A 25,178-nucleotide genomic window follows, 5' to 3' on the forward strand; every position below is an offset into this window, starting at 1 on the left:
GGATCCCATCCAGGAGCTTTGGGGGGGGGGCGGGTCAGAACCCCCAGTTAAGCTCTGCGAATAACAAAAGCTCTTGCAACAGCTGTGTCAGCAGAAGCGTTTCCATTTTTTGTCATGCAACGATAACAGTCCCCTTTGCTGTTCCCAGCCCAAACGGACCTTGAACAGCAAAGTCAAGTGCTTCTGGCTAGTTGTACTCCTCCAACAGCACAGAAAAAAAATAAAAATAAAAAAGAAATAGTGCTGTGCTGGTGGGGACAAGATAGGGCCAAACTGGGATGTCAGATCGGTTTGAAACTAGAGTAACTCCATTTATTTCAGTAGAACTCAGTCCAGATGAGCACTGGTGCAACTGAGGAAAGTTGTGGCCTACCCCGTTGGTTTTATTTGTTTTAATCTGTTTTATTAATCACCAAACTAAGGAAGCTCGGTAAAGAATTTGTTATTATGTGAAATGTAATCAACTGGCACCTGTTCTGATAGAAGGAAGAGATCTAGACCTTCCTACAACTCCCACTGGCCAAAATCGGACTTAGATTGAGGCCTACCCTGAATGGAGATCACTCAAAACAGCTCCACCGGCACAGGTTTTAGCGCAGCAATCATTGGGATCCCAGCCCTCCTCTTGGCTGTGGTGTGTGGGCAGAACTAGGCAGCCCTGCCTAGCAGCCGCGCCAAGGCACTGGGGAAGAGGCACTTGGTGTTGGAAATAGGTGGTTAATAATGAATTTTAAAAGCTTCGTGAAGCTGGGGGGGCCAACGGTGACCACTCAGGGCTGGAATCGGTTACCGGTGTCGCCGCCTCTTGTGTCATCCTGGGGCCTAGAGGAGCTGCAAGTCGGCAGGAGACAGTCCCGGGCTAAATGTCTGTGGCGCCAGCGCGCTGGGGGGAGGGGCCGAGTCTGGCGTTGCCAGAGGCTTGCTGAGTGATTCATGGCTGCTGCCTCCTTGCTGCAGACTGGCAGGGGCGAGACTTTATTGTGGAGGGAAAAGGGAAGGGAGGGGAGGAGGGAACGGTCAATTACTCAATGCAACAGTTGTAACGAGGGCAAAGAAAGCCACGTACCAACCACACTGACCCCTCCTCCGGGGCTGGGCTGCAAGGCTTGCGGATGTGCAAGGTAAATTTGCAGAGAGGCAGCAGGGACTAGTGTAAATTGGTGCAAGCAAATAGGCGTGTGAGTCCGGATCTCGAAGGAAATACAGCCCAAGTACAGTGAAAACAATAATTTATTTAAATAATCTCTTACGGTAAAAGCAACATTAAGAGTATTTTGTGTCCTTAATAAATAACCAACAGTACCTTTTTGTTTTAAGGTTCAAACAACAACTGAGGGGGAAATCAGTAGCTTATTTTGACAGCAAAGAGAAAACTTATCAAACTGAAAATAATCAGGAATGTGTGGCACCTACACAGAGAGCTGAGAGTTTCCACACTTGGTTCACAAAACCAAAAATGAAATACAGGCTGAGCCAATGGAAATATTCTTATACAAAGAAACCAGGAAAGAATCTGCACAGACTGCTTTATTTACAAACATTTCCTCGGGAACGCTAGTCCTGCACCAATTTAAAAAAGATAATTTAAACTTGGGAGTTTTTTTTAAATCTACATATAAAATTATTTCTCTTTTTTCAACATCAAAATGAGGTCATCCGCAAAGGCACCTATAAACTTGTAAAAAATAAAATTAACCCAAGTTAGCCACTGGTGATTTGGTGAAAAATATGCGAGGAGGGAAAGGAGAGTTTTATTTTCTGGTTGCTGGGAATAGCATGGGAAGGCAAAAATAAACCTCAGCAAGGAACGAGTCGAAACACACGGCCGGGTTAGCCCAGCGAGTTACACTGGGTGAGCGAGATACAGAGGTAACCGAACCCGGGCCAGAACAAAGCAAAGTCTGCAGGGAAGAGTTATTCGCCTTTTAACGTGCCGGAGGGAGAGGGAGGCGTTGATTGCCGAAGAAATACTTCATCAAAGCACCAGTGTCTGTACCTCAGTCCGCGCGGGTGCGGGTTGGGTTTGATCCCCTGGATCTCCGCTCAGCGGGGCTCGATTGCTCAGTCTCTGCCGGGTTAGAAAATCGTCCCTGCGCTGATTGCCGCGCTGTGGTGATGGTGATGGGGCTGCGCTTGCTGCAGGATCGGAGAGGCGGCTTGCAGGTGGGAAGCGGTGTTAGACGCCTGGTGGTACCAGGAATAGTTACCGAGGAAGGCGGCCGCTCCGCCGCTGGGGCTGGATCCGGAGCTTCCCCCGCTGCTCATGCGCTGGTGGGGCGCAAAGTCCCAGGAAGGGGCAGAGGTTGGGGGCGAAGAGCAGGGGGGAGAGGCGCTGCCTCCGGCATGCGGCTCCGACGGGATCTCACCGCTTTTCCACATCTTCTTGAACTTGGACCGGCGGTTCTGGAACCAAATCTTTACCTTTGCAAAAGGAGACGGACAGGGTGAGAGCCGGCCTGGGGACCTGCTTGGTGGGGTGGGGTGGGGGGGCGGGCAGGGCGAGGGCAAGCCGCAGGTTAGCAGGGTCCCCAGCTGGGCCAGGCGGAACATGGGGGCGGTAGCGGTGGGGGAAGGGAACCGGGCGCTAAAGGGAGCAAGCGAGGCCAGTCAGTAGTTTCAGCCGGTCCCTGTGCCGAAGAGCAGAGGGAGCGCACCGAACTTTTCTCTAAGGAGAGTTTTGCTAATCCCAGCGCCTCCCGCCCACGGACAGGAGTTTGAGTCGGGACCACGGCTTATGTAGTCATCTCGGAAGAGTCAGTTAGGGGGCTGCAAACAGGACGCTCCCTTACAGGAAGCGGGCACGAAAATCAACCAAACCGAACAGGGCGGGCCACATGCCCCTCTGAGCCAGCGCTACAGGCACCGACTTTGTCGCAGGACGCAGGGTGCACGGCGTAAAGGGCAAAATGCAGGCCCTGTTGAAGTCAATGGCAAAACTCCCACTAAACGCCAGGAGTTCCCCCTGGGGTAAAAGTACCGGAGCATCTTACCTGCGTCTGGGTGAGGCCTAGGGAAGCCGCCAGCTCCGCTCGCTCGGGCAGTGCCAGGTACTGGGTCTTCTGGAAACGCCTCTGTAGAGCAGCCAGCTGGAAGCTGGAATAGATGGTCCTGGGTTTCCGCACTTTCTTTGGCTTCCCGTTTACTATCCTGACCTCGGGCTCGCATTCTTCCTTCTCTGCTATAACAACAACAAGAGTCAGCACTCACCAGCCCACGCTGCAGGGAAAAGTTAACCGGTAATCAGCTACACAAGGAACTGACATGAAAAACGCTGCTTCCCAGGCAGCCCATTCCGGGCCATTTGTAAGGCACCAACCCTGCCTGAGTTACCGGGAGAAACGTGGCCAGGGAGTCCCCTTGTTAACCACTAGCCCCCATCCCCTGCCACACCGCTGATACCCAGTCAGAGCCGCTTAAAAATGAGAGGGAAATGAGGCACTTTTAAAAATAATGGACCAAATCCTCGTTTGGTGTAAACAGGCCAAGCTAAGACAGGAGAGCTGCTCTGTTTGACACCAGCTGACCCCAAACTATTTCCCCCAGAGGCTTAGCCCTACCAGACTCATTGTTAGCCGGGGAAGCCCTGGTTCCATAGGGTCCATAGGAGCTGTAAGTGGCAGTGTAACCCAGGTCGTAGCCGGCTTTGGCAGAGTAGGGAACCGTATTGATGCCGCTGGCGTGGTACTGGTAAGAGCCCATCTGTGAATAGGGCGACCCGCCTCCTCCGCCTGCTCCGTGCTGCTGCTGTTGGTTGGTGTAGTAGCTGCTGTCGGTGGCTGTGGACACGGGCAAGGTGGGGGATTCCTGGGACTTGTGCAGGCTGCTGTGCTGGTGATGCTGGTGATAACTGTTGGAGGTAATCTGGTTTGAATGCATATCTGAGACTAGACTGTCAAAGACTCCAGTCATCCTGATCCTCCCTCCCCAAATGTAGAAGGGGGGGGACACAGCCGCAGCAGCAGGGGGCGAGGGAGAAAGGCGCCTCAGCCCCTTAGTAATTAGTACAGGGAGAGCAGAGAGGCTGCTGCTGGAAGCCCCGAGGAGGAGATCACTGGAGGTCCCACTCAGTGGCTGGAGGAGTCACCATCATAGCTCGGTCACACACTCTCCCAGATTCCGGACGGCGGCAGCAGCAGCAGCAGTAGCTCAGTTGGCTTCCCAGCAGCTTTACGATTGTCTGCCGCGGTGGAAGCTGCCAGGCGGGCATTTAACACCAGTCACGTGAGGGCAGGCGACGTCACCTAGCAACAGCCAATCAAGTGCTCAGTTACTGTATCCCCTCCGGTTCCATAGAACCCCAGGACACAGTAGGCGCCTCACATATGACACGTGCAGAAAAGGAGGGGTGTGTGCGGGGAAGGGGGAGGAAGGAGGGAGAACAGACACAAAAAGGAATCAGCCTCCAAGGGGGGGTTACACAAAACAGAGTGTTGCCATTTTAGTATTCACGCTGCAGCAGTATGTATAAATACGGCAAACTAGGGGGAAGATGGAGCAGTTAGATCTGAGCCCGGTCAGATCCACTGCCAGATCCTAGCCCAGAAAGATTCTAGCCTAATCAGGTATTAGCTTAGTCTAGTCAGAGCTGGTCATGTGTCTGGTGAAGCCCTAGATATATTTGTTGACAGAGTTATCACAAAGGAAAGAACCCCCCTGGGTTCTACGCAAGCTCTCATTTGTTCTGGTTTTCCGCTTAAACACACCCTCTTCGGGAGAGCTGAGGTTACAGTAGAGCGGAGGGTGCTATTACTGAAATGATGATGTTATGTAGCCAGAATATTATACAGTTTGCACATACAAAGTGTTTTTCAGATATCAGGTGATGAGTTCAGCTCAAGAATCTTAACAGATAGGCGTAGTTCAGTGACAAGAGGGCAAAAGAATGGGAGGCAAGAGTTACAATCCAGTTACCTTGATCTTGGACAAGTCACTCACCTTCTTGTGCCTCGATTTCCCCATCTGTTATATGGGGATAAGGGCCTTCATTCCCGTTTGTCAAGTGCTTAGAGATCTGAAGATGAAGAAGTGCTATGTAGGTGTCAAACTGTTTTCATTTTTAGCATCTGCTCAGACCTAAAAGCTGTAAACTAATAGCAAGAGTGTAGCCCTGAGTCCTAGTTAACAAATGTTTGGATTAAATAAAAATGGGTTTGAAGTCTTGAATGAAAGACTCTATGTAGAATACGAATGATTGTATTTATGATATCTCTTTGGGATCATCCCTGGTGAACCTAATCATTCCTTTTTTTATTTGCGTATTGTTACACTTATAAAATCGGATTATAAGAATGAAAAACTAACGATACAGAATATTTTTAACGGAACTGAGTTTCATAATTCATACCCGCAACAGTCAGATCTTATTCTAAATTCTTTATAGGGCACTTGTCATCGAACAGTTGTTTGGCACTGCTATTCATTGAATTATCTGTCCATATTTTTGTCGGTTTCAGGATATCGTATTATTTCTTAACAATTTTTTACAACCCGTATTTATAATTTGTAAAAGCCTGGCTTGATTCTTTTCTTTCTTAGCGCGGGAAGTAAGTACAGACCAGGAGAAAGGAAACACGTTTTGTGCATGCTCAAGTTGAATTTATGATATTGCCTTGTACCGCCACCTAGCGGGAAAAACACCGTGTCTTTGCGAACAGATGACTCTATTCGGACCGAGGCGCCACTCTCTTTAAATACCCCAAAGAACAATTTACAAAACAGTAATTAGAAGCCACAAAATTGAGCTAGAACGCAGTGCCTGAAGTTTCTCTGACTGAAGAGATAATTGTGTCACTGATAATTGTGTCACCAACTTCCTGCAACAACAGTGTATCACGGAAACAAGTTGGTGTTCTGAAAAATCTCTCCTCTTCCTTTGAAGAATCATAGAATCATAGAATACTAGGACTGGAAGGGACCTCCAGAGATCATCGAGTCTACCCCATGGCAGGACCAAATACTGTCTAGACCATCCCTGATAGACATTTATCTAACCTACTCTTAAATATCTCCAGAGATGGGGATTTCACAACCTCCCTGGGCAAGTACAGTGTGGGTGCTCAGCATCATATAGCTGGCTCTCAGGAACAAAGAAAAGACCATATAACTCCCTTCCTAGATAGCTTTACTTTGCCAAGAACCGTCTCAATACAAATGATACCACACATTGGCTAAGCTCACAAAGTGGGACCATGACTGACTTACTGACAAAGGCACTCTAAAAAAATACCTGCTGACCCCATGAAATATAAGGCAATCGTGCCCTCTCAAGGGTACAATGTTTTTCTGTCTTTAGATTGCATTTTTAATTGGACTTTCCTCTTCTTTCTATTCAGTTTCGACTGTCACGACATCCTGACGAGATCTCAGTTAGCCCTCCGGTTCTGTACAGATACAGAGCTTCACTGAAAAGAGCTCTGAAAAAAAGCATGAGCCAAGTGACATAGCTCAAGTATTTTATTTTCTCCTCTGGCTTTTTGATCTATGAAACTATGTGCTGATCAACACAACGCTGACTGTAAGAAAATTGTTTCTTAGAGGAACTTAGACATGCAAATGAATCCCTTGTGTCTATCCGACCTTGTACAACACAAGTGTAATCGCAGACAGCTTTCTTGGTAGAAGGGCGAGGAAGCGATTGTCTCAGGAAATCCAATACTTTTTAAGCATACACTGAAAGAGTGTTACTGCTAATGTACTCTGCTTAAGAAGAGCTGAGGAGAAAGGCAGATACTTCCCTGGCAAATTGTATCCATTAATCTATTTCTAATCATGCACAAAAAAAGGCGGGTGAATTGCTTTCTTTGCAGAGTGTTAAACTGGCCAACAAGTTAAAGCTGGATCTAATGGTTCAGAGGACGAGGGCTACAGGGAGCAGTCACTTCAGCTCCCCTCAACTCTTCCCTAGCCCCCAATATCAGATCCGTTCCCTTCCCACACGCAGCTGTGACTGAGGATGGGGAGTGTTCAAAAGGAAAAGCCTCTGTACTTTGGCTTGTTTCCCTTGCTATCCACGCTGCCCTTCTGAGCCCTCCCATGGAGTAGGTTTCAGAGGGACAGCCTATTAGTCTGTTTCAGCAAGAACAAGCAGGAGTCTTGTCGCACCTTTATAAAGAGTAACACACTTATTTCAGCTTAAGTTTTTGTCGTCTGGAGCCCACTTTGTCGGTGATGGTGTTTGGATTTATGGGCTGTAAATAATTAATGCTGGGGGAAACAGGCGCAAATATACAACGCTGCAGCCACCGCCTGTACTGTCAGGGCGGGCTGTGACGATGTCTATAACTGGCTGGATTTGCCTCCTTGAATGCTGTCTCCGGCGCCCAAACACATTAACTTCGAATGCAACCTGGAGGCCGGAGAGAGTTCTAGGCGTGACACTGAATTCTTTACATTTTAAAGCCACATCTTAACTTTTCCTCCAAGATCTTCTTTCGAAAGAGTCGCATTGTCTCACGCTCCTTGGGACACGTTCTCCCTTCTGGGACACGTTTCTTGCCTTGCCCTGGGAGAGAGGCGGAGTAATCAAAGCGCAACGCTGTGAGTCGGTGGGACAGTGGGATCAGTATGATATCGGCCCCCGTTTGCCACTTCGCCCTTGTGTAATCTCCCCTCCCCCCGCCATCGCACTTGTTACAGACCCTGTCAGAGCTAGGCACCCGGCGTCCCTTTGTCTTTGCTCTGTCTCCCCTGGCTGCTGCACGCAGACCCCTGCACAGGGAGCGGGCAGGAGCCAAGCTGGGCATTAAGCTAGCAACAGCCCTTCCTCCCCCCGCTCTCTCCGCGCCAGCGCGCCGCCCTGCCGGGTTCCCCCGCACTTGTAACCGCGTGTCTCCTTCCTCTGCAAGCCACACGCTCTGCAGCGAAGGGCTTGAGAGGAGGCGAGAGGGAAAGGGGAGGAGGAGAAAGGGGCTGCGGGCGGCCAGCGGTATCCAGAGAACAAGCGAACTTTCCAAGAGCCTTCCCTCCGGTTTCTTCAGATTCCTGATCGGATCCCCCCCTTCCCTCACACGTGCTGAGCCGGGAGCTCCCGGCTGTGGGAGGACTCCTCAGTTCCCCACATGGACCATGCGGCTTTCAATGCTGCCGAGCCCTCATTTCCCAGGCCCTTTGCCAGGCCTGTTTGCACTGAACAAGGGGTCTGAAAGCCTCTGTTTGTCCTAGCAAACGGCTTTGGCTGCGGGGCGTTTGCTTCCTTTCTGGGCAGCGCTGGCAGCTCGCGTCTCTAGCTGCAGCTGTACAGGGTGATGCTTGTCAGGGGTGCAGTGAAGAGCCCTGCTAAGACAAGCGGGGCTGGCGACTGCATGAGGGTGCTTTCGGGACTTTCACCGTGCGGCTTTCATCCCTGCAGGGGAGGATACGAAGAGAAAACAAAGAGAAGTGCTCGTGGCTCAGGCGTAGCGTCAAGCGGCAGGAGACTTGATTCACTTCCCCACTGAACTTAACCAGAGTCTTGTCATTGCCATCAGATTCTGTCCCAGACTTGTGCTTAAACCCCTTCCTCATTGCATCACCTGCAAAATTCTTCATTTCGCAGGGACATTGGGAGGCTTCAGCTAGTTCCTCGGTTAAAACAGTTTGAAATCCTCAGATATAATTAATAATAAAAACAAATTAATGACTTACATCTGCTCTAAGATAAACAATATATCCCAGCTCATAAGAGACAGGAAACATCCGCATGAAGCCTCCAGCCCCGCTTGTCTTAGCAGCACATTTCACTGCACCCCGACAAGCATCGTGTTAAATCCAGCGTTTACCTAGGGAAGTAATAGGAGGGCTCAGAACTTTGTTCAGTTTATGGGCAGAACAGTAAATAGCAACGCAAATTCAGGAAAATATCGAACACATTTATCTATTATTGTTCCTTGTAAAAACTGATAATATCACAAGGTTTGCTGATTTTCAAGGTGTATGTTCTTGATTTCCAATGGCTCCCAGATGCATAATCCTAAACTCTTGACAATATTTCCCCTCATTTGTCGGCTTGAAACCAGCACCTGAAAACAACAATTGAACAGTACCCAAGAGGAGAAAATATTCTGCAATTAAAAATAGTGATCAGGGTAACCAAAATGGTGCTCTTTATAATTTGATCACAAACCATATTTTTAAGCCCTTAAAATACTTATTAAAGGTAAGGCACATAGAAAAAAATCATGCCTTTTATTGCTCCTTCCTGAATGGCCTGAGAAAGATGTTTTAATCATAGTTTCTCTGTGCTTTTATATGGCAGGCTTCACTTGTGTAAAATATTAAATATTTTATAAGGCAATATGTTATAGGTAGCTAAAAGTTTGTATAATTTCTTAGGCTTATGACTAGTCCGTACTTATGCAAGAAATCCCACTTAAGTGAACAGAACTTGGCACATGTATGGAGTTTGCATAATGAGTATATGGTGGTTGCTCAAGGGGCTAATAGCCTTAGGGCAGTGGTCTCCAACCTTTTTACACCGAAGATCACTTTTTAAACGTCAGGACAAACCAAGATCTGCCCCATCCCCTCCTCAAGACCCCACCTCTTCCTTGAGACCCCCACCCTCTCTGTGCCCCTTCTCTCCATCAGTTGCTATCCCCAGCCCTTATGCACTATCAATGGATTGAGACAGGAAGTGCAGGCTCTGGGGTGGGAATAAAGGATTTGGGTGTGGGAAGGGGTGAGAGGTGCAAACTCTGGGAGAGAATTTGGATGCAAGAAGAGGTGCAGAAGGGGATGCTGGCTCAGGGAGGGGACTCCAGGCTGGGGAGTGTTGGAGTCAGGTGGAGCGTTGGGGTGCTGAGCAAGCCACAGGCTTGTGGATGTGAGGGTGCAGGAGTTTGGGTTGGGATGTATGAAGGGCTCAGGGCAGGGAGGTTTGGAGTATCATGGGCTCAGAACACAGATTTTTGGGATGTGGATAGTGCAGGAGTGTTGTGGCAGGAGTCTGGGGATATTGGGGTGCAGGAGTTTGGGGATATGAGAGGCTCAGGACAGGGGTTCCAGTGTACACTAGGCTTAGATTTGAGGTGTGGGGGTGGTGGTGCAGGAGTGTTATGATGCTGCAGCCAGATGGGGGCTTGGCCCCAGTTGGGAGCTTGTTGGCCAGGCATAATTTTTAAATAAAATATTATGTCAAAACACAAAAGGTTTCAGCATTGTCTTTATTTATGATGGGGCGGGGAACCTGTTTTGAGTCAGGAGTCACTGACTCACAGAAGAGTCAGTCGGGGACACACAAATGAGATGCAAAAAAACAACCCCTCCAAGCCCCCGCAAGCCTCACTAATGTGGCCCCAACTGTGTTGATGGGGGCACAGAGCAGGGTGCTGGGGAAGGGCGCTGGTGGCTGCTGGGGCACGGGAAAGGTGCTCGTGGGGGCAGGAGACAGGGTGCTGGTGGGGGCTGGAACAGGGTACTTGTGTGTGTGGGAGGGTCTGGCAAGGGGGAGGGGACAGCTGGGGTCAGTATCTGGGGATCCTGCAGCTGCGTGCCAGGTCTGGGTCTCAGGAAGCATGTGCGCTGCTTCCTCCTCCCCAAACAGCCGGGCACGATTCCTGAACAGCCAGGTCTGTTGCGCACCGGCGATTTCCTTCCCCCTGCTGCTTTCCTGCATGTGGGGTGGGGGACTGCGCCAGCTTCAACTGCTCAAGAAGCACTTGCGCCCTGCTTCTCCGCTCACCATGGCAGCCGTGCACTTCCTGAGCAGTTGGAGCTGGCAAGGTCCTGGGACTCCTACTCTCCCCCTCCCTGCACAGGAAGGCAACAGGGGAAGGAAGTCACCAGTGTGTGACAGACCTAGGCTTTCAGGAAATGCGCCGGCTGTTTTGGGGGAGGGGAGAGCAACCTATGCACTTCCTGAAACCCCAGACGTGGTGTGCAGCTGAGGGACTTCCCTCCCACACCACAGGAAGCTGGCGCTACCTCCATTGTCGCTGGAGGTAGTGTCAGCTGGGGCTTCTTCTTGGGGGCAAGGCGAAAAGGGGGGAGGCAAATGCCTCGCAATCGACTGGTTGAGCCCCCACCTGATTGAAGAGTCGATTGCGATCTACGGGTTGGTGACCACAGCATTAGGGAATGCCAATACTTACTGGAAGATTGATGCTCTGGAGGTCAAGCTTCAGGCATTCGTTTTAGCGGGTTAAGTATAAACCCATAAGTTGAACATTGAGGGCAGCCCACACCAGCATCCGGTACTCCTGCTTTTGCGAGGAGTAATGGAAGCCGACGGGAGTGTGGATGTGCCAAGGCTCAGCTTAAGGTAAGACGATTGCACCTATGCATTTTGTGTAGCTGGAGGTGCGTATCTTATGATGACCTTCCTCATGTCCTGTAGACCAGGCCTTAGGGCCCAGTCTTACCATTCAGTGTAGCATTCTGATTGTGAGGATTTTACTGACATCAATCAATGAGGCCATTTACATCAGTAAAGTGATTCATCTGTATTTGCAGGATTACACGCTTAGAATTCCATCAATCAGAATTGTCTTTACTCACATGAGTTATCCAATAGTTTTTAGTGGATTATTCATATAAATAAGGGACTTGTATGATCAACTCCTAAGTAAAGGCTAACAAGACATGATTGCAGGGGAGATGACATCAGGTAAGGGGAAGAAAGGAGGGAGGAATACACAGAACAAGGGGCCTCATATTACTATGGATTTTCAATCAGAACTACACTGACATTGATGTTGTTTTGTACCATCAGGTTTGAAGTGGAATTCCTACTGAAATCAATGAAGGGTTCTTTTTAAACACTGATGTAACGATATAGCTCATATGCTTATGCAGTTGCCTTTTTGACATGAAATTAATGATAGTTTATTTTCTTCCTCTCATTGCTTTATATGTTTAGTTGAGAAGTTTAGCACAACATGGTGGTTTACTGTTGAAATAACTGAAAAATGGGGATTATTAGGTGAGATTTAAAGGTGGGGAGGAGATACCAATGATTTTTACGCATTGTTTAACTCCTCAGCAATGAGCAAAGTGTGGAATGAATTTGGAATTATAGGTCAGTTGTTTGTGAGGTAGTAGTTTGGTCAGAGGGAGTACTGTGAAAACAAAATATTTAGAGGCTTTAATCAGGCAGTCACAAGTGAGAGAGAAGCACATTGCTTTTATCACTAGAAGCTGCACTGTCAAAGGTTTTGGCTGTGAGATTCATATGCGCTGTGAATCATTCCGTGCTAAAGGCTGCACGATAATGGAACTGCTTTTTGTTAATTGTTGTAGAAGCATCCACATACCCAGTTATAGCTGGTTACTAAGAATGTCAGGGACATGGTCGGCTTATCAAATTAATGGTACACATACCCAAGAAATATCCAGCTCAATAAAAATCAGCGTCTTTGGTGCTGATCATTCAAATCTTTCAGTGTGGAACTATTTTTGTACAGTCCTGCTGCAGATGACTCACACATATATTATTAAAAACATTTCTTCTTGCACAATATATATCCTTTTTCCTCTGTGAATTTCGTGTTATCTAAAGATCACTAAATGATAGGATTGGAGATTGGATTCCTCTATGGACAGAACAGGTTTAACACAGACACCAACACTACAAGCTGTCATACAACCCTGAACTGGAGAGGACTAGATCTAGAGCTGAGAAAATAATTTGACTGGGCATTAAAAGTAGTCTTTGAACTTTCTACTGAGAATGCCCATTGCGATGCATTATTTTATTCATTGGAGGTCTGATCCAACTCTCATTGAGTAGATCAGGCTGGCATAGTAAATGGACCAATTAATTTCCCATAGGATTATCAAAGTGTCATTGGAGGGCAGTGACATGATGTACAATGTGGTCACTAATACCCTGGATCAGAGCTGATCCAGAGGTGACTCGATAGCCTGAGCCCCGAGCCAGTCTTTCTCACATGTTTTAGTACTAAGAAACAAAGAATAAGAAATATCTCATGCTGTTCCTCACGTGATGTCCTATTTTTCAGTTTCTGCGGAAGTAACTGTGATATCACAAAGGATTATGCCTTTGGGTGAAGAATAAATAGATGATGAACTCTTGAGAAACAGAAATCAGGGCTTAATCATATGCCCTGAGGAGTAAAGAAAGAAAGATGGGGAATATAGATGGTATAAAAGTGGAAATATTTTTAAATGGAATCTTTTTCAAAGTTTTCCCTGGGGTGTCAGTGATTAGCAACAGTTTGGAATGTGCGTGCAATGGGATACATGTGCTCATACCTTGGCTATAAACTCTCTTAGGGTACGTCTAGACCGTTGGGTTTTTCCAGGATACCAAAGGGGAAGTCCCGTTGCAGCTCCCTATGGGCAATGTGCGTCCTCTGGCTGTATGACCCCTTGCAGTTGCAGATGCACTGCCCTGCTCCAGGTGAAGGTCTCTTCAGGCTGGGCATGGGGCACATGGGCAGGGCAGTGTGCATAGGGCGCTCATCCTGCTGCTGCCTGTTTGGGGATGGAGAGCTCCAGTCCCAGGGCTGTTATCCTGGAAAAACTCCACTGCGTCCAAGGAATGCGTTTGCTCTTTTGCTTTTTTTTGCGGAAGAGCGAGCAAACGCTCTTTTGGGGAGCCCTGTATACCTTGTTCTACGAGGAATAAGGGCTCCTCCAAAAGAGGAGGCTTTTCTGCCATTTGGCTCTGTCTAGATGGAGCCTCTTCCGGAAAAGCAATTGGAAAAAGCTACACAAATTGCGGAGCTCAGTTTGCATAGCTTTTTCTGACAAAAGGCTATAGTGACCTAGCCTTATAGAAACAACAATATTTCTGTAATATTGTTCCATCAGCCAATCTTGTCATCTTCTTTCCAGGATTGTAGCAAACAGTCTCCAGTAGGTATAAGTATGAGAGGGGTAGCCATTTTAGTCTGAATCCACATAAACAATGTGAAGTCCTGTGGCACCTTATAGACTAAGGCTACATCTACACTGCACATTGTTGAGCAAGAAGATATGTAAATGAGGCATGGTGATGAGTACCGCCGTGCCTCATTTGCATACCTAATGAGCCACCATTTTGCAGAAGGGGCTTTTGTGCAAGAAAGAGCTGTCTACACTGCTCCTTCTTGCGTAAAAAACCCCTCTTGTGCAGGAGCCGTTTTGCCGCTTATTTTCAGAAAGAACGGGTCCTGCGCAAGAGCAGGTTTTTGTACAAGAAGGAGCAGTGTAGACAGCTCCTTCTTGCGCAAAACTCCTGCTGCAAAAATGGCGGCTCATCAGGTATGCAAATGAGACACGGGAATATGCATCACCACAGATCATTTGCATATTGTCTTGCGCAACAATGTACAGTGTAGACGTAGCTTAACAGATTTATTCATGCATCTGATGAAGTGGGTCTTTGCCCACAAAAGCTTATGCTCCAATAAATCTGTTAGTCTATAAAGTGTTATAGGACTTCTCGTTGTTTATCCAGTAGTCGACTAAATGATTAACCAATAAGTGGGCGCTTATCAGTTAATGCTATCAACTACACACAACACTCTTCCTCCCACGCAAGTACATTTTTTAGTGGACTGGTTGACAGGCTGGCTCAGTTCCAGCTTGCACCGGGACCCAGCATCAACCCCTATGCTGGCTCTTAGTGCTTGTAGTGCAGAGCCACAGAGGGGGTTGATGCCAGGTCCTGGCACTAAGAGCTGGTGCACGGGCAGGCTGGCTCAATCCCAGCTCATGCCAGGCCCCGGCATCAACCCCCGCTGTGGCTCTACAGTACGGCTGCGTCTAGATTGGCATGATTTTGTGGAAATGCTTTTAACGCAAAAATTTTCCGTTAAAAGCATTTTCGGAACAGAGCGTCTAGATTGGCACGGACACTTTTCCGCAAAAGCACTTTTTGCGGAAAAGCGTCCGTGCCAATCTAGACGCGCTTTTCCGCAAAAAAGCCCTGATCGCCATTTTCACAATCGGGGCTTTTTTGTGGAAAACAAATCTGAGCTGTCTACACTGGCCCTTTTGCGCAAAACCTTTGCGCAAAAGGGACTTTTGCCTGAATGGGAGGAGAACAGTATTTCCGCAAGAAGCACTGATTTCTTATAGTAGGAAGTCAGGGTATGTCTACACTACCTCGCTAGTTCGAACTAGCGGGGGTAATGTAGTCATCCGCAGTTGCAAATGAAGCCCGGGATTTGAATTTCCCGGGCTTCATTTGCATGAAGCCGGCCGGCACCATTTTTAAATGCCGGCTAGTTTGGACCCCGTGCCGCGTGGCTACACGCGGCACGGACTAGCTAGTTTGGATTAGGCTTCTAATCCGAACTAGCTGTACGCCTCGTGGAACTGTACAGCTAGTTCGGATTAGAAGCCTAATCCGAACTAGCTAGTCCGTGCCGCGTGTAGCCGCGTGGCACGGGGTCCGAACTAGCCGGCATTTAAAAATGGCGCCGGTCTGCTTCATGCAAATGAAGCCCGGGAAATTCAAATCCCAGGCTTCATTTGCAACTGCGGATGACTACATTACCCCCACTAGTTCAAACTAGCGGGGTAGTGTAGACATACCCTCAGTGCTTTTGCGGAAATTCAAGCGGCCAGTGTAGACAGCTCGCAAGTTTTTCCGGAAAAGCGGTTGATTTTCCAGAAAAATTGGCCAGTCTAGACACAGCCTACAAGTGCTTATAGTGCGGAGCTGTGGTGGGGGTAGTTTCTAGACCTGGCATGAGCTGGGACTGAGTGGTAGCAGAGCTAATCCTTATCAATTAATCATGTAGTTGAGAACATTTTTGTTGACTACACGATTAATGAATTACATGCTTCTTAATATCCTTAGTTTCCAGTGGATGGGTAATGGCATTTGGTACAATATTAGACCTCTGCTTATGTAACAGAAAGGTAACTAGTTGGTGATGTGCCAAATTAAGTTCTGATGATGATTAATGCTTGCATTATAACTAGGGAGATCAGGCATTATCCTCTGGAATAATGATAACAGTTACACTTCTTTCCGTGAGGGATTAAGCATATCGGCTTTAGAAAATAACATGAGCCTGGGATATTTTTTTTAACATCCATACAGAATCTTCTTGCCTGCTGTGTTTAGTTTCAGAATCCAGTACTATCATTTTCCTCTCTAAAAACTGTTTATTCTCTCATCCATCTGTGTACCAGATTACTCTATTCTAAAAATCACAGAACTCTTTTGGAAGAATTGCCCCCTGGCCTGGCTCTCCCAGAATTTCTATTTTTTGGCCTTTGTAGTAAACATCTTATTTAAGCTTTGTCTAAGACACGGGTTCTGCAAAATCCTTATGGAGTTATTAAGTCACCTTGGCCTCAGCTAATCTCTTTCACTGATGATTCTGTGGCAGCACCTATATAAACAATGAAAACCTCTGTTGGAGGACAATCTATGAATTTTAATAGTGGATTAGCCCACTGTTATTTAGCACAGGTGTGTCTTTGTTTCCAGGGACTATGTTGGCAAAATTCATATTGTGCAAAGGCTCTCAAAGCTGCACTACCTGCTGCATGGGATGGTAGTTTAACGTCAGTACTCTCTCGTATGTAATTATTGGTGTAACCAGAAAGAGAAGCTGTTCTGCTCTTAGAGCAAGAGATAAGAAAATGCTAGAAAAGTGGTTCTAAATTTGTAGTCTATGGATCACTAGTGATATGCAGAGCATGTCTGGGAGCTTTCTGCTTTTTCTTCTCAAACAGCAGAGGAGTCTTTATCAGGCTTAAAATGGTGATGCTTCCTTGCAATCGAAATCTTTTGTTAGGCTTTCAGGGGGATTTTTGATCAATTAAATCATGGCCAGTAGAAAAAAGGGGGCCTCAGGTCAAAACTTTCTCTTGTTCCAGTCTTCCTAATAAAAGAAAGAGACACCGATTTAGACTGTGTGTTACGGATACACCAAGTGAAACTAGAATCCAGGAGTTTTTCTCTCTCACCTCAGGAAAATTGAGAGGGAACAGCTGGATTCTAGGGGAGCCTGATTCACTAGAGGCAGCCTCACTTTGCTCCTAACGAGGGGTCCTATAAAGAGTAAGCAAAAGATAGCTGTTGCAAGGGGGAATAACTCTTTGTTGCCCTGGGGCTGGCCAAGTCTACTTGGGCAGTTCCTGGCAATCAAGCCCACATCCTGTATATTATTACATTTATTCTTTGATTTAGTTGAGTAGCCAGACCAGAGGCACTGTCAAATTGAAGGAGTAGCAAATGCGCAAGAAAACGGGAGCCATCAGCTTGGTGTAATTGAGGCTGGAGGCTAGGTGTGGAGATTTTGTAGTAATTAAGTATAAAATCCTACAGTTCTGGAGAAATAAAAACATCAGAGATACGAGATGGGAGGCACATAATGAAGTGGTTGCACTGACTGCATTTAAGTAAATTTATTTGCATCTTGTCCTCTTTCTCCGTAGTGTTTTGGTTTTATCTTTTCATGTAACTAACGTGAAGATGCAGCAAGGAAGGTATAGGGCTGGGCATGGTGGTGATCATCCACCACCTACTCTCCCAGGTGAAGTCAGTCTGAATAGGCTGACAAAACCTTGGTCACAGGGTGGGGTTCTCTCATGTTGGGTTCCTTGCAGCAAACCATCCTCACCCACCACAATAACACGTTTAATGTCACATGCTGTATTTACGATATGGTTGGTCTATGAGTGTTTGTTCCTCATAGCATACATGGCTTTTCCCCAAACCTTTACTTACCACTAAGGCATATTTTGGGAAAATGGAAAAGCTCTGCTCTTGGACTTGTTTGGACCATTTGTATCTCTACAGGGTTTTTTTCTGCCTCTTTTTTAACTGTTCCCAGCTGAGGACCTGACTCATGCAGCTAATTAGTTAATCACTTAGTACTTAAACTATTACCTTGTCAATTTACCCCATGTGGGGACACTTCCCAAGAGCACAGAATGATGAATCAGCCATAGGCTACTGACATTCTGTTACAGTCTGGTTATAAATAAGAGCCACAAACTGGAAAATATTATTGGTGGTTGCTCAGGCAGATACATGTCAAAGTTGTGTGTGTCCTTTAAAGGTAAAGAGTTGGTTTATTATTATTATTTATGTTTTCTACCTTGTAGAATCCTGCAGTGCTGTTCATGTTAGAACTGGATAGTCAGTGAGTATGATACTAAGATATATTGCTGATGTGGTTCTGTTGTTTGCACGCAACCTCAAAGGCAAGAAACCTTCTACTCCAAAACTACATCAAATATAGTTCACTGTGTATGTGAATCCCAAGACTAGGTCAAGATGAGATTAGTTTTAATGTAGTCATTGCCTCATTACACTGTAAATGTCCTGTGTGATCAATAATACTGTGGCATTAGAGATAGTTCAATGACTTTAACAAGCTGTGTGGATAATCAATCCTTAGAATTAGCTACCATGGAAAAACACAGGCTATTCTGGTTGGTTTCTGATTTAATTCACATAGCTAGTCACATTCTAGTGCAGTGATACTCAGACTGAGGCTTACAAGTCAAAATGGCTCTTTAATGTGACTCCTGGGGCTCTTTGAAGTATATGATATAAAACACCGTGATTTAATTGGTTAAGAACAAATTAGTAAAAGCATCCCGATTTACTATGTTATTAACCAATTATAGTTGATAAAATAATGGCCATTTTGCTGTGAGAATGTGCATGTATTAAAAACTAAATATTTCCCCTATCATACTGAATATATAGAACAGGTTTGAACCTCCTAAATCTGGGACTCTGGTCTGGCAACATCTGTGGTCAGGCAGGTTCACAGATGTTGCTGAACCAGAGACCCCCAGCACCTGAGAGTGTGAGCCAGGTGAGAGTCCAGCAGTAGGAGAGCCCTGCTATTGGGACTGGTGAAATCTAGCTGGGTGTGGCAGCAGCCAGGCAGTCATGGAGCTCTGACTCAGCAGGGTAGCCATGACTCCAATCTCCAGGAAGTTTTGGCCAGATGGAACTGAAGTGGGGCAGCCATGGAGCCCAGTCCCTGGGAAACTTCAGCTAGGGGGGACAGAAGCAGAGCTGGGGAGCTCTGTCTCTGAAGAGCCCCAGCCAGCTGTTAGAAGCGAGCCAGAGCCAAGCTCCTAGCCCTGTATCATCAGGGCTGGAGCGGAGCCAGCAGAAGGGAGGGGCAGAGTCCTGGGAGACCAGTGGCAGGGGACCTCCTCTGATCCAGAAAATTCCCTCATTCAGGACTGGTCAGGTCCCCAGGGTGATGAACCAGGAAGGTCCAACATGTGGCATAGTACTAATGAACTCACACTACAGTGGCTCTTTTGGGTAATTTGGCTTCTGAACTTCAGATCCATTTCTGGGTTCAATAACACCCCCCCATAATTATATCCTGTGTTCTGAGTCTGGGGAACAGCCTTCAGTCAGGGCCAGGAATCTGTTTTGCTGGAGCTCTCTCAAAGGGTAATTGAACCCGGAGGCCTGAAGGAAGGTATTTCTGTGACAGACCACCCTTTCAAGGGTATGATAGGATGCTATGATACACTTTTATCCTGAACCACTGGTGGCCCTTAAACAGAGGTGGATAGTTTGCATATGGGCTACTAGGACCCATGCTTCTGGAAGTCTCAGGGCGGACACCCTGCCATGGATGGATCCCAAGGCGGTCCAGGGGATTACCCAGAAGGAGGGACATGGGGGCGACCCATGTTGCTGCTCTGCACCACTACACTCATCATGGTGGCAGGAGAAGGGTGTCCCAGAGCCTGTGCCTGGAGCACAGGGAAGGGGTTGCCTCAAGCCCTGTGCTCCCCACCCATGAGAGACAGCTCTGCCCCTAAGCACCTTCTTTCCTGATATTGCCCTCACTATTACCAGAGATAATAGTGGGATTCAAATAGATATGGGGGAACAGCAAAGAGAAAAAACAGGGATTGGTGTGATGTATAGGGAGGAGTGACAGAGGTTAAGCCTCTAGCTGATTAGATCCCTCTCATACGGGTCACAGCTGGTTTTAAAGGTCAGAGCTGCCCATTGGAATTCTGAGGTAACGGTCATGGCGGAGCAGGTGTGAGTGTGAGGTAACTGTAGGGTGAGTGTGAGGTAACTGTAGGGTGAGTGTGAGGTAACTGTACTAAGGCTACAAAATCATGTAAAGAGAGAACTACAGTGTAGCATAACAGGCCAGCAGCATTTTCAGCGTGCAGAGGCTGTGTGTGAGGAAAGGGGAGCCATGCAGGAAGAGCTAGGAAGCCTGCAAGAGATGCTAAAAACACACTGCTGCAGAGAGAGAGAGAGAGAAACCAAGCTGAGTAAAACTGACTGGCCAGGAGTTGAAGAGGAGCAGCACGGCAGTGATTTCATTTAAAAAAGGAAGAAGCAATCGATGTATAGAGTAAGCTGAATGTTTTAAATTATTTTAATATTAACTTAGGATAGTTTTTATAGTATTTAATATCCACGTGCTGGAGACATGTATATGTGTTTTACTTTAAAACATGAGCGGTGGGGGAATGCTGGCTTGGGGAAGCTAGACCCTAGTCCTGTCCCTTCTGCCTGAGGCACGCCCCTTCCATGCCCACCAGCATATAACCCTCCCATGACTGTTGCTGGTCAGTGCTCCCACTCCGCATTGTGGCCAGGGATCCCTGCCCCAGGGTAGTACCCTCAGCCTCCGATAGCATGGCTGCAGCCACTCCTGGCCCTAGAGCATGGGATAGCCCAATCATGAATGCCCCTTCCCCACAGCTGAGCTGCCAGCCCTAGTGCTGGGCAGGTGGCATGACTGGAGCACCCACAGCTCTGGGCAGCCAGAGTGGGCCCAGTGCTCTCTGCCATGGGAACAGCGGGCAGGAGGGGACATAGATTCTGGGGGAGCATGAGTGGGGTTATGAGAGGCGGTTTGGGAAGGCAACACTTTCCCCAGCCTTCAAAACTTTCTTCCCATGCTTTGAAGCAGGGGTGGTCAAATTCCAGCCTGTGAGCTGAATCCAGTCCACAGGGTTAGTCCCTGATGGGCCCTCACCTCTGTTTACCTGAACCTCCGCAGGTATCAAGTGATTGCAGATCTCATTGGCCACAGACTGCTATGCGCAGCCAATTGGAGCAGCAGGAAGCAGCACAAACCAGGACCCCACTTCCCACCAAGGCCAATAAGATCTGCAATTGCCTGATACCTGTGGAGGTAAACATAGAGGCAACCCAACATAAGACGGGATTTTCAGGTCTCTTCTCCACGTTGGTCTTCTCTCCTGAGCCTCTGGTCTCTTGCTCCATCTCTTTCTCTCTCTCCTCCCCCTCCTGCCTCTCACTCAGGGGACACAGAGTCCAAAGGCCATTTGGGCTATGCACTCCCCGTGCTGCATGGGAGGTGTGGAGCCCAATTGGTTGCTTGTGCCACTTGCTCCCATGCTGCAGCCTGGTTGAGCAGCGCAGAAGTCAGCCGAGTGCCGCAAAGGGTGGCGGGGTGGTTACGTTCGTGTCCAGGAGGTGGGGCCTGGAGCCGCTGTCATGCTGCACATCACCGCCCCAGTCCCCTTCACCTATCGCTGTGGTGCTCGGCTGACTTCTGTGCCACTCAGCTGCATCGCCGTGGGGGAGCAAGCAGCGCAAGCGGCCGTTTGGGCCCCGCACTCCCCATGCAGCATGGGCCGCCCAGAGGGAACAGCCAGCATTTCAGACACTGGGCTACTATATATATGACTAGCCAATTAGCCCGTCATAAGACAGGATTTTCAGGTCTCTCCTCTACGTCGGTCTTCTCTCCTGAGCCTCCGGTCTCTCGCTCCGTCTCTCTCGTCCTCCTACTGCCTCCCCCACCCCCCTCTCTCTGTCTCTTTCTTTCACTTCTCCTGCCTCTCACTCGGGAGGGGGGGGGGACTGTGGAGCCCAAATGGCTGTTTGTGCTAAGCACCCCCTGTGCTGCATGGGGGGGGGGGTGAGGAACCCAAACGGTCGCTTGTGCTGCTTGCTCCCATGCGGCGGCCTGGCTGAGCAGTGCAGAAGTCGGCCGAGCGCCGTGGCGGGAGGTGAAGGGGGGGCGGGGTGGTAATGTTCACGGCCGGGGGCGGGGCCTGGAGCCGCTGTCACACCGCACATCACGGCTTCACCTCCCGCCGTGGCACTCGGCTGACTTCTGTGCTTCTCAGCCAGGCCGCCGCATGGGAGCAAGTGGTTCAAGTGACTGTTTGGGTTCCTCACCCCCATGCAGCATGGGCTGCCCAGAGGGAACAGCCAGCATTTCAGGCAACAGCACCCCGCAGAGGGAACAGCAAGAATTTCAGCATTACAGACTCAGACACTGGGCTACTATATATATGATAATGTAAATGTTCTTTAACTTGCAACAAGGGTGTTGTGTGTTTAGGATTTTTAGGATACACTGTTGGAGATTATTAGTTTAATCACGAGAGACTTTATTTTAGAGAGATTACTGCCTGTCAGTTTACAAGAAGGTTATATGAGTCCTTTGAGTGCTTCCGTAGCACCCTGAGGAATACTTTCATCATGAAGAACAGATTAAGGGGTAATAGGTGGGTTAGTGTAGTAGTTTCCCCCTCTCCCCCCAACTGGTGTTAGGCCCAAAAAAAAATAAATCACAAGCCACCTGAGTTTTTGATACTTCAGTTTACAGATCTGTGACGGGTGAAGCATAAGGCTGGCTGTGGCTACATAAGCAATTTTGGAAGAAATATTCCAAAATAGACATTATTTCAAAATAAGCTACACACCAAAAGCTCATAGAAATAGTGCTTAACTATTCTGAATTAGCATCCAATCTGTGTGCATGCTCTAACTTGCATTTAAGACCACCCGCAATCACTTCAGGCAAGGCATCAGGATATCAGTTATCTGAGGCTCATGCTTAAAGGGACCCCCCCTTTATAGCAGAGTCTCAGCCTTTTTTTCTTGGCTTGCCTCCTCAAGGGACAGCAAAGCCTTTTTCTTTGGCTCGCTGTGGTTGCCCTTGCGGATACCTCAGCTAAGGAACCGGTGCTGCTTCTCAGCAGTCAATGGTTATTGCAGCTTGTGCTGCACCTTATGCAGCAGTTCCTGCAGGCTGGCTCCCAGGCTCTGCAGGAGCCCAACCCCCTACTCTGCTTGGAGACCCTCCTTGTCTCTCTGCGGGCACAGCTCATGCTGCTGGATCCCACCTGTCCTCCCCTGCACACCATGAATGGCTGCTTCTGGCATCTGGACACCAGTACAGACTGGTGGGACTGGCTCATCATGAAGAGGTGGAGCAACCATCAGTCGTTCCAGAATTCTTCAATGAGGAAGGAGACCTTTCTGGAGCTCTGTGAGTGGCTCACCCGTGCCCTCAGATCTTGATTTGATACTTGATATTAGTCCCTTTTGTTATCATGAAATTTGTCTGTCAAGGATGCAGACTGACACCTGAAGAGGACAAATGTTAGGTCTTCTCAGTCTGCCTCTTGAGTTTAGGCAGGTTAACTATCTGAGGTGTTGGAAATGTTTTACACCATGTTTTGTCCTTTGAACCAGTGTTCTACCTGGCTTCTGAAGAAGTGGGGTCTTTTGCTAGTGGAAAGCAGGAAACGCTCCTGGGAGGACAGGATCAAGAAATGGTTATGTGGCCTTTGCTCAAGGAAACCATTATTTGAGGAGTATCAGAGGGGTAGCCGTGTTAGTCTGAATCTGCAGAAGCGATGAGGAGTCCTGTGGCACCTTATAGACTAACTGAAGTGTAGGAGCATAAGCTTTCGTGGGCAAAGACCCACTTCGTCAGATGCATGTCATCTGACGAAGTGGGTCTTTGCCCACGAAAGCTTATGCTCCTACACTTCAGTTAGTCTATAAGGTGCCACAGGACTCCTCATCGCTTCTGCATTATTTGAGGAGATGAAACTGCTGCTATGCACTCTTGACAAGACAGTCTATTGCTCTGCAGTCCTCACAGTGCTATGATGAAAAGTAACAGAGGTAGCCATGTTAGTCTGATCTTGGCAAAACAAAAAAAAGCAGTCATGTACACTTTAAACTAAAGACTAACGAGATAGTTTATGGGTGATGAGCTTTTGTAGGGCAGACCCACTTCGGATCATATTCTGAAAGTGAATTGGCATGACATAACAGGGATATAATGAAAAAAGTAAACAAATTACAAACTAACCAATCAGCTACATAGAATAGAAGGTGGGGATGAGGGGAAAAGGATGAGATAAGGAAGGAGGAAATTGCTTATTGTAAGAGTCAATTACGTGGCTAATCTGCAGTTACTACAAATATCAAAAGGTGGGGAGGCTGTCTTTGTAACATGTAACATCTATATTAAGGCCCATTTGCAACGTGTCAAATTTTAGCATACATAAAAGTTCTGAAGTCTCCCTCTGTCATCTGGTGTTCAAGTCTCTTTGCATGTTGTCAGGTCTTTAAGGGAATGGCCAGTTTCATTAAAATGTTGGCTGACAGGTTTCTGTGTATGGAGATTTCTGACATCTGACCTGTGAGCATTGATTCTCTGGCAAAGTGACTGACCAGTTTGTCCAATATACATTGCAGAGGGACATTGCTGGCACATGATGGCATATATCATACTGCTGTACGTACAGGAATATGAGCCCTTGATTGTATAACTGACATGGTTAGGTCCAGTGATGGTGTCTCCAGAGTAAATATGTGGACAAAGCTGGTAATGGGGTTTGTTGCAAGGGAAAGTTCCAGGGTTAGTTTTAATGTGGTATGCCTTGTGGTTATTAGTAAGACAAATGGGGTGCTGTGGTCATTAAGAATAAGTTGGACTATGAACTTCTTCAGATGTGAGTTGTACCCATGAAAGCTCATGATACCAGCTACATGTTTTGTTAGTCTTTAATGTGCTGCTAGACTATTTTTTTTTTTTTTAAAGTTTTTCCTGTTAGTCTGTAACTTGGCTACCCCTCAGATTACTTTACATTTTATCAAAAGCATCAAACTGGCCACTGGATGGCACCCCTGTTCCATACTAATGTATCATACAGGGCATTTATCCTGTACAAAGCTTCACACTTAAATATCTAACGTCCCTCTCCTTCCAAGACTTAATCTTAAGGGTTGTCATTTACTTTGTTGTACACTGAATTGAGCTGCATATGATCTGCTTTTACTGAAGGTGGCCCGTTATGTCTAGCTTGGGGATTAAGTAGTGACTTCAGATGACAAAGGGAGGAAGGAAGAAATTAGTGAGCCAACCAAAATTCTCCTCTATTAGGAAGTTCAGTCACCAGACAGAGTAGACAAGGTCTGAGGCTTTTACCAAGACTAGTCCATTTTTTGTGAATAGACAAAATCTGATTCCAGTTTCAGCTACCGAAGAATTAATTTAAGTTTC

The 25,178-nt window shown here is 47.5% G+C and overlaps 1 protein-coding gene and 1 long non-coding RNA gene across 4 annotated transcripts in view; one reads left to right on the forward strand and one right to left on the reverse strand.

The window, feature by feature from the left end:
- Positions 1-1,212: 1,212 nt before the first annotated feature.
- On the reverse strand, positions 1,213-4,191 carry DLX2 (distal-less homeobox 2). 2 transcript variants are annotated; one of them, XM_006138968.3, is made up of 3 exons: positions 3,558-4,191; positions 2,991-3,175; positions 1,213-2,421 (listed from the first exon to the last, which is right to left on the reverse strand). In XM_006138968.3, the coding sequence occupies exons 1-3, from the start codon at positions 3,907-3,909 to the stop codon at positions 2,077-2,079; spliced, it is 882 nt and encodes a 293-aa protein (XP_006139030.1). In that variant the 5' UTR covers positions 3,910-4,191; the 3' UTR covers positions 1,213-2,076. The 2 variants fall into 2 exon arrangements, with proteins under 2 accessions (XP_006139030.1, XP_006139029.1); XM_006138967.3 differs by having other exon boundaries at positions 2,991-3,178.
- Positions 4,192-17,824: 13,633 nt separating this feature from the next.
- Positions 17,825-25,178, forward strand: part of LOC142830301 (uncharacterized) — a 55,145-nt gene continuing 47,791 nt past the window's right edge. The window contains exon 1 of one of the 2 annotated variants that reach the window (XR_012905458.1): positions 17,825-17,945. This is a non-coding gene — a long non-coding RNA (uncharacterized LOC142830301). Of the gene's footprint in view, positions 17,946-19,924; positions 20,244-25,178 lie in introns of those variants that run through there. The other variant, XR_012905457.1, reaches the window with a different exon arrangement.

This window comes from Pelodiscus sinensis, chromosome 7 (assembly GCF_049634645.1).
Source record: "Pelodiscus sinensis isolate JC-2024 chromosome 7, ASM4963464v1, whole genome shotgun sequence".
NCBI lineage: Eukaryota > Metazoa > Chordata > Testudines > Trionychidae > Pelodiscus > Pelodiscus sinensis.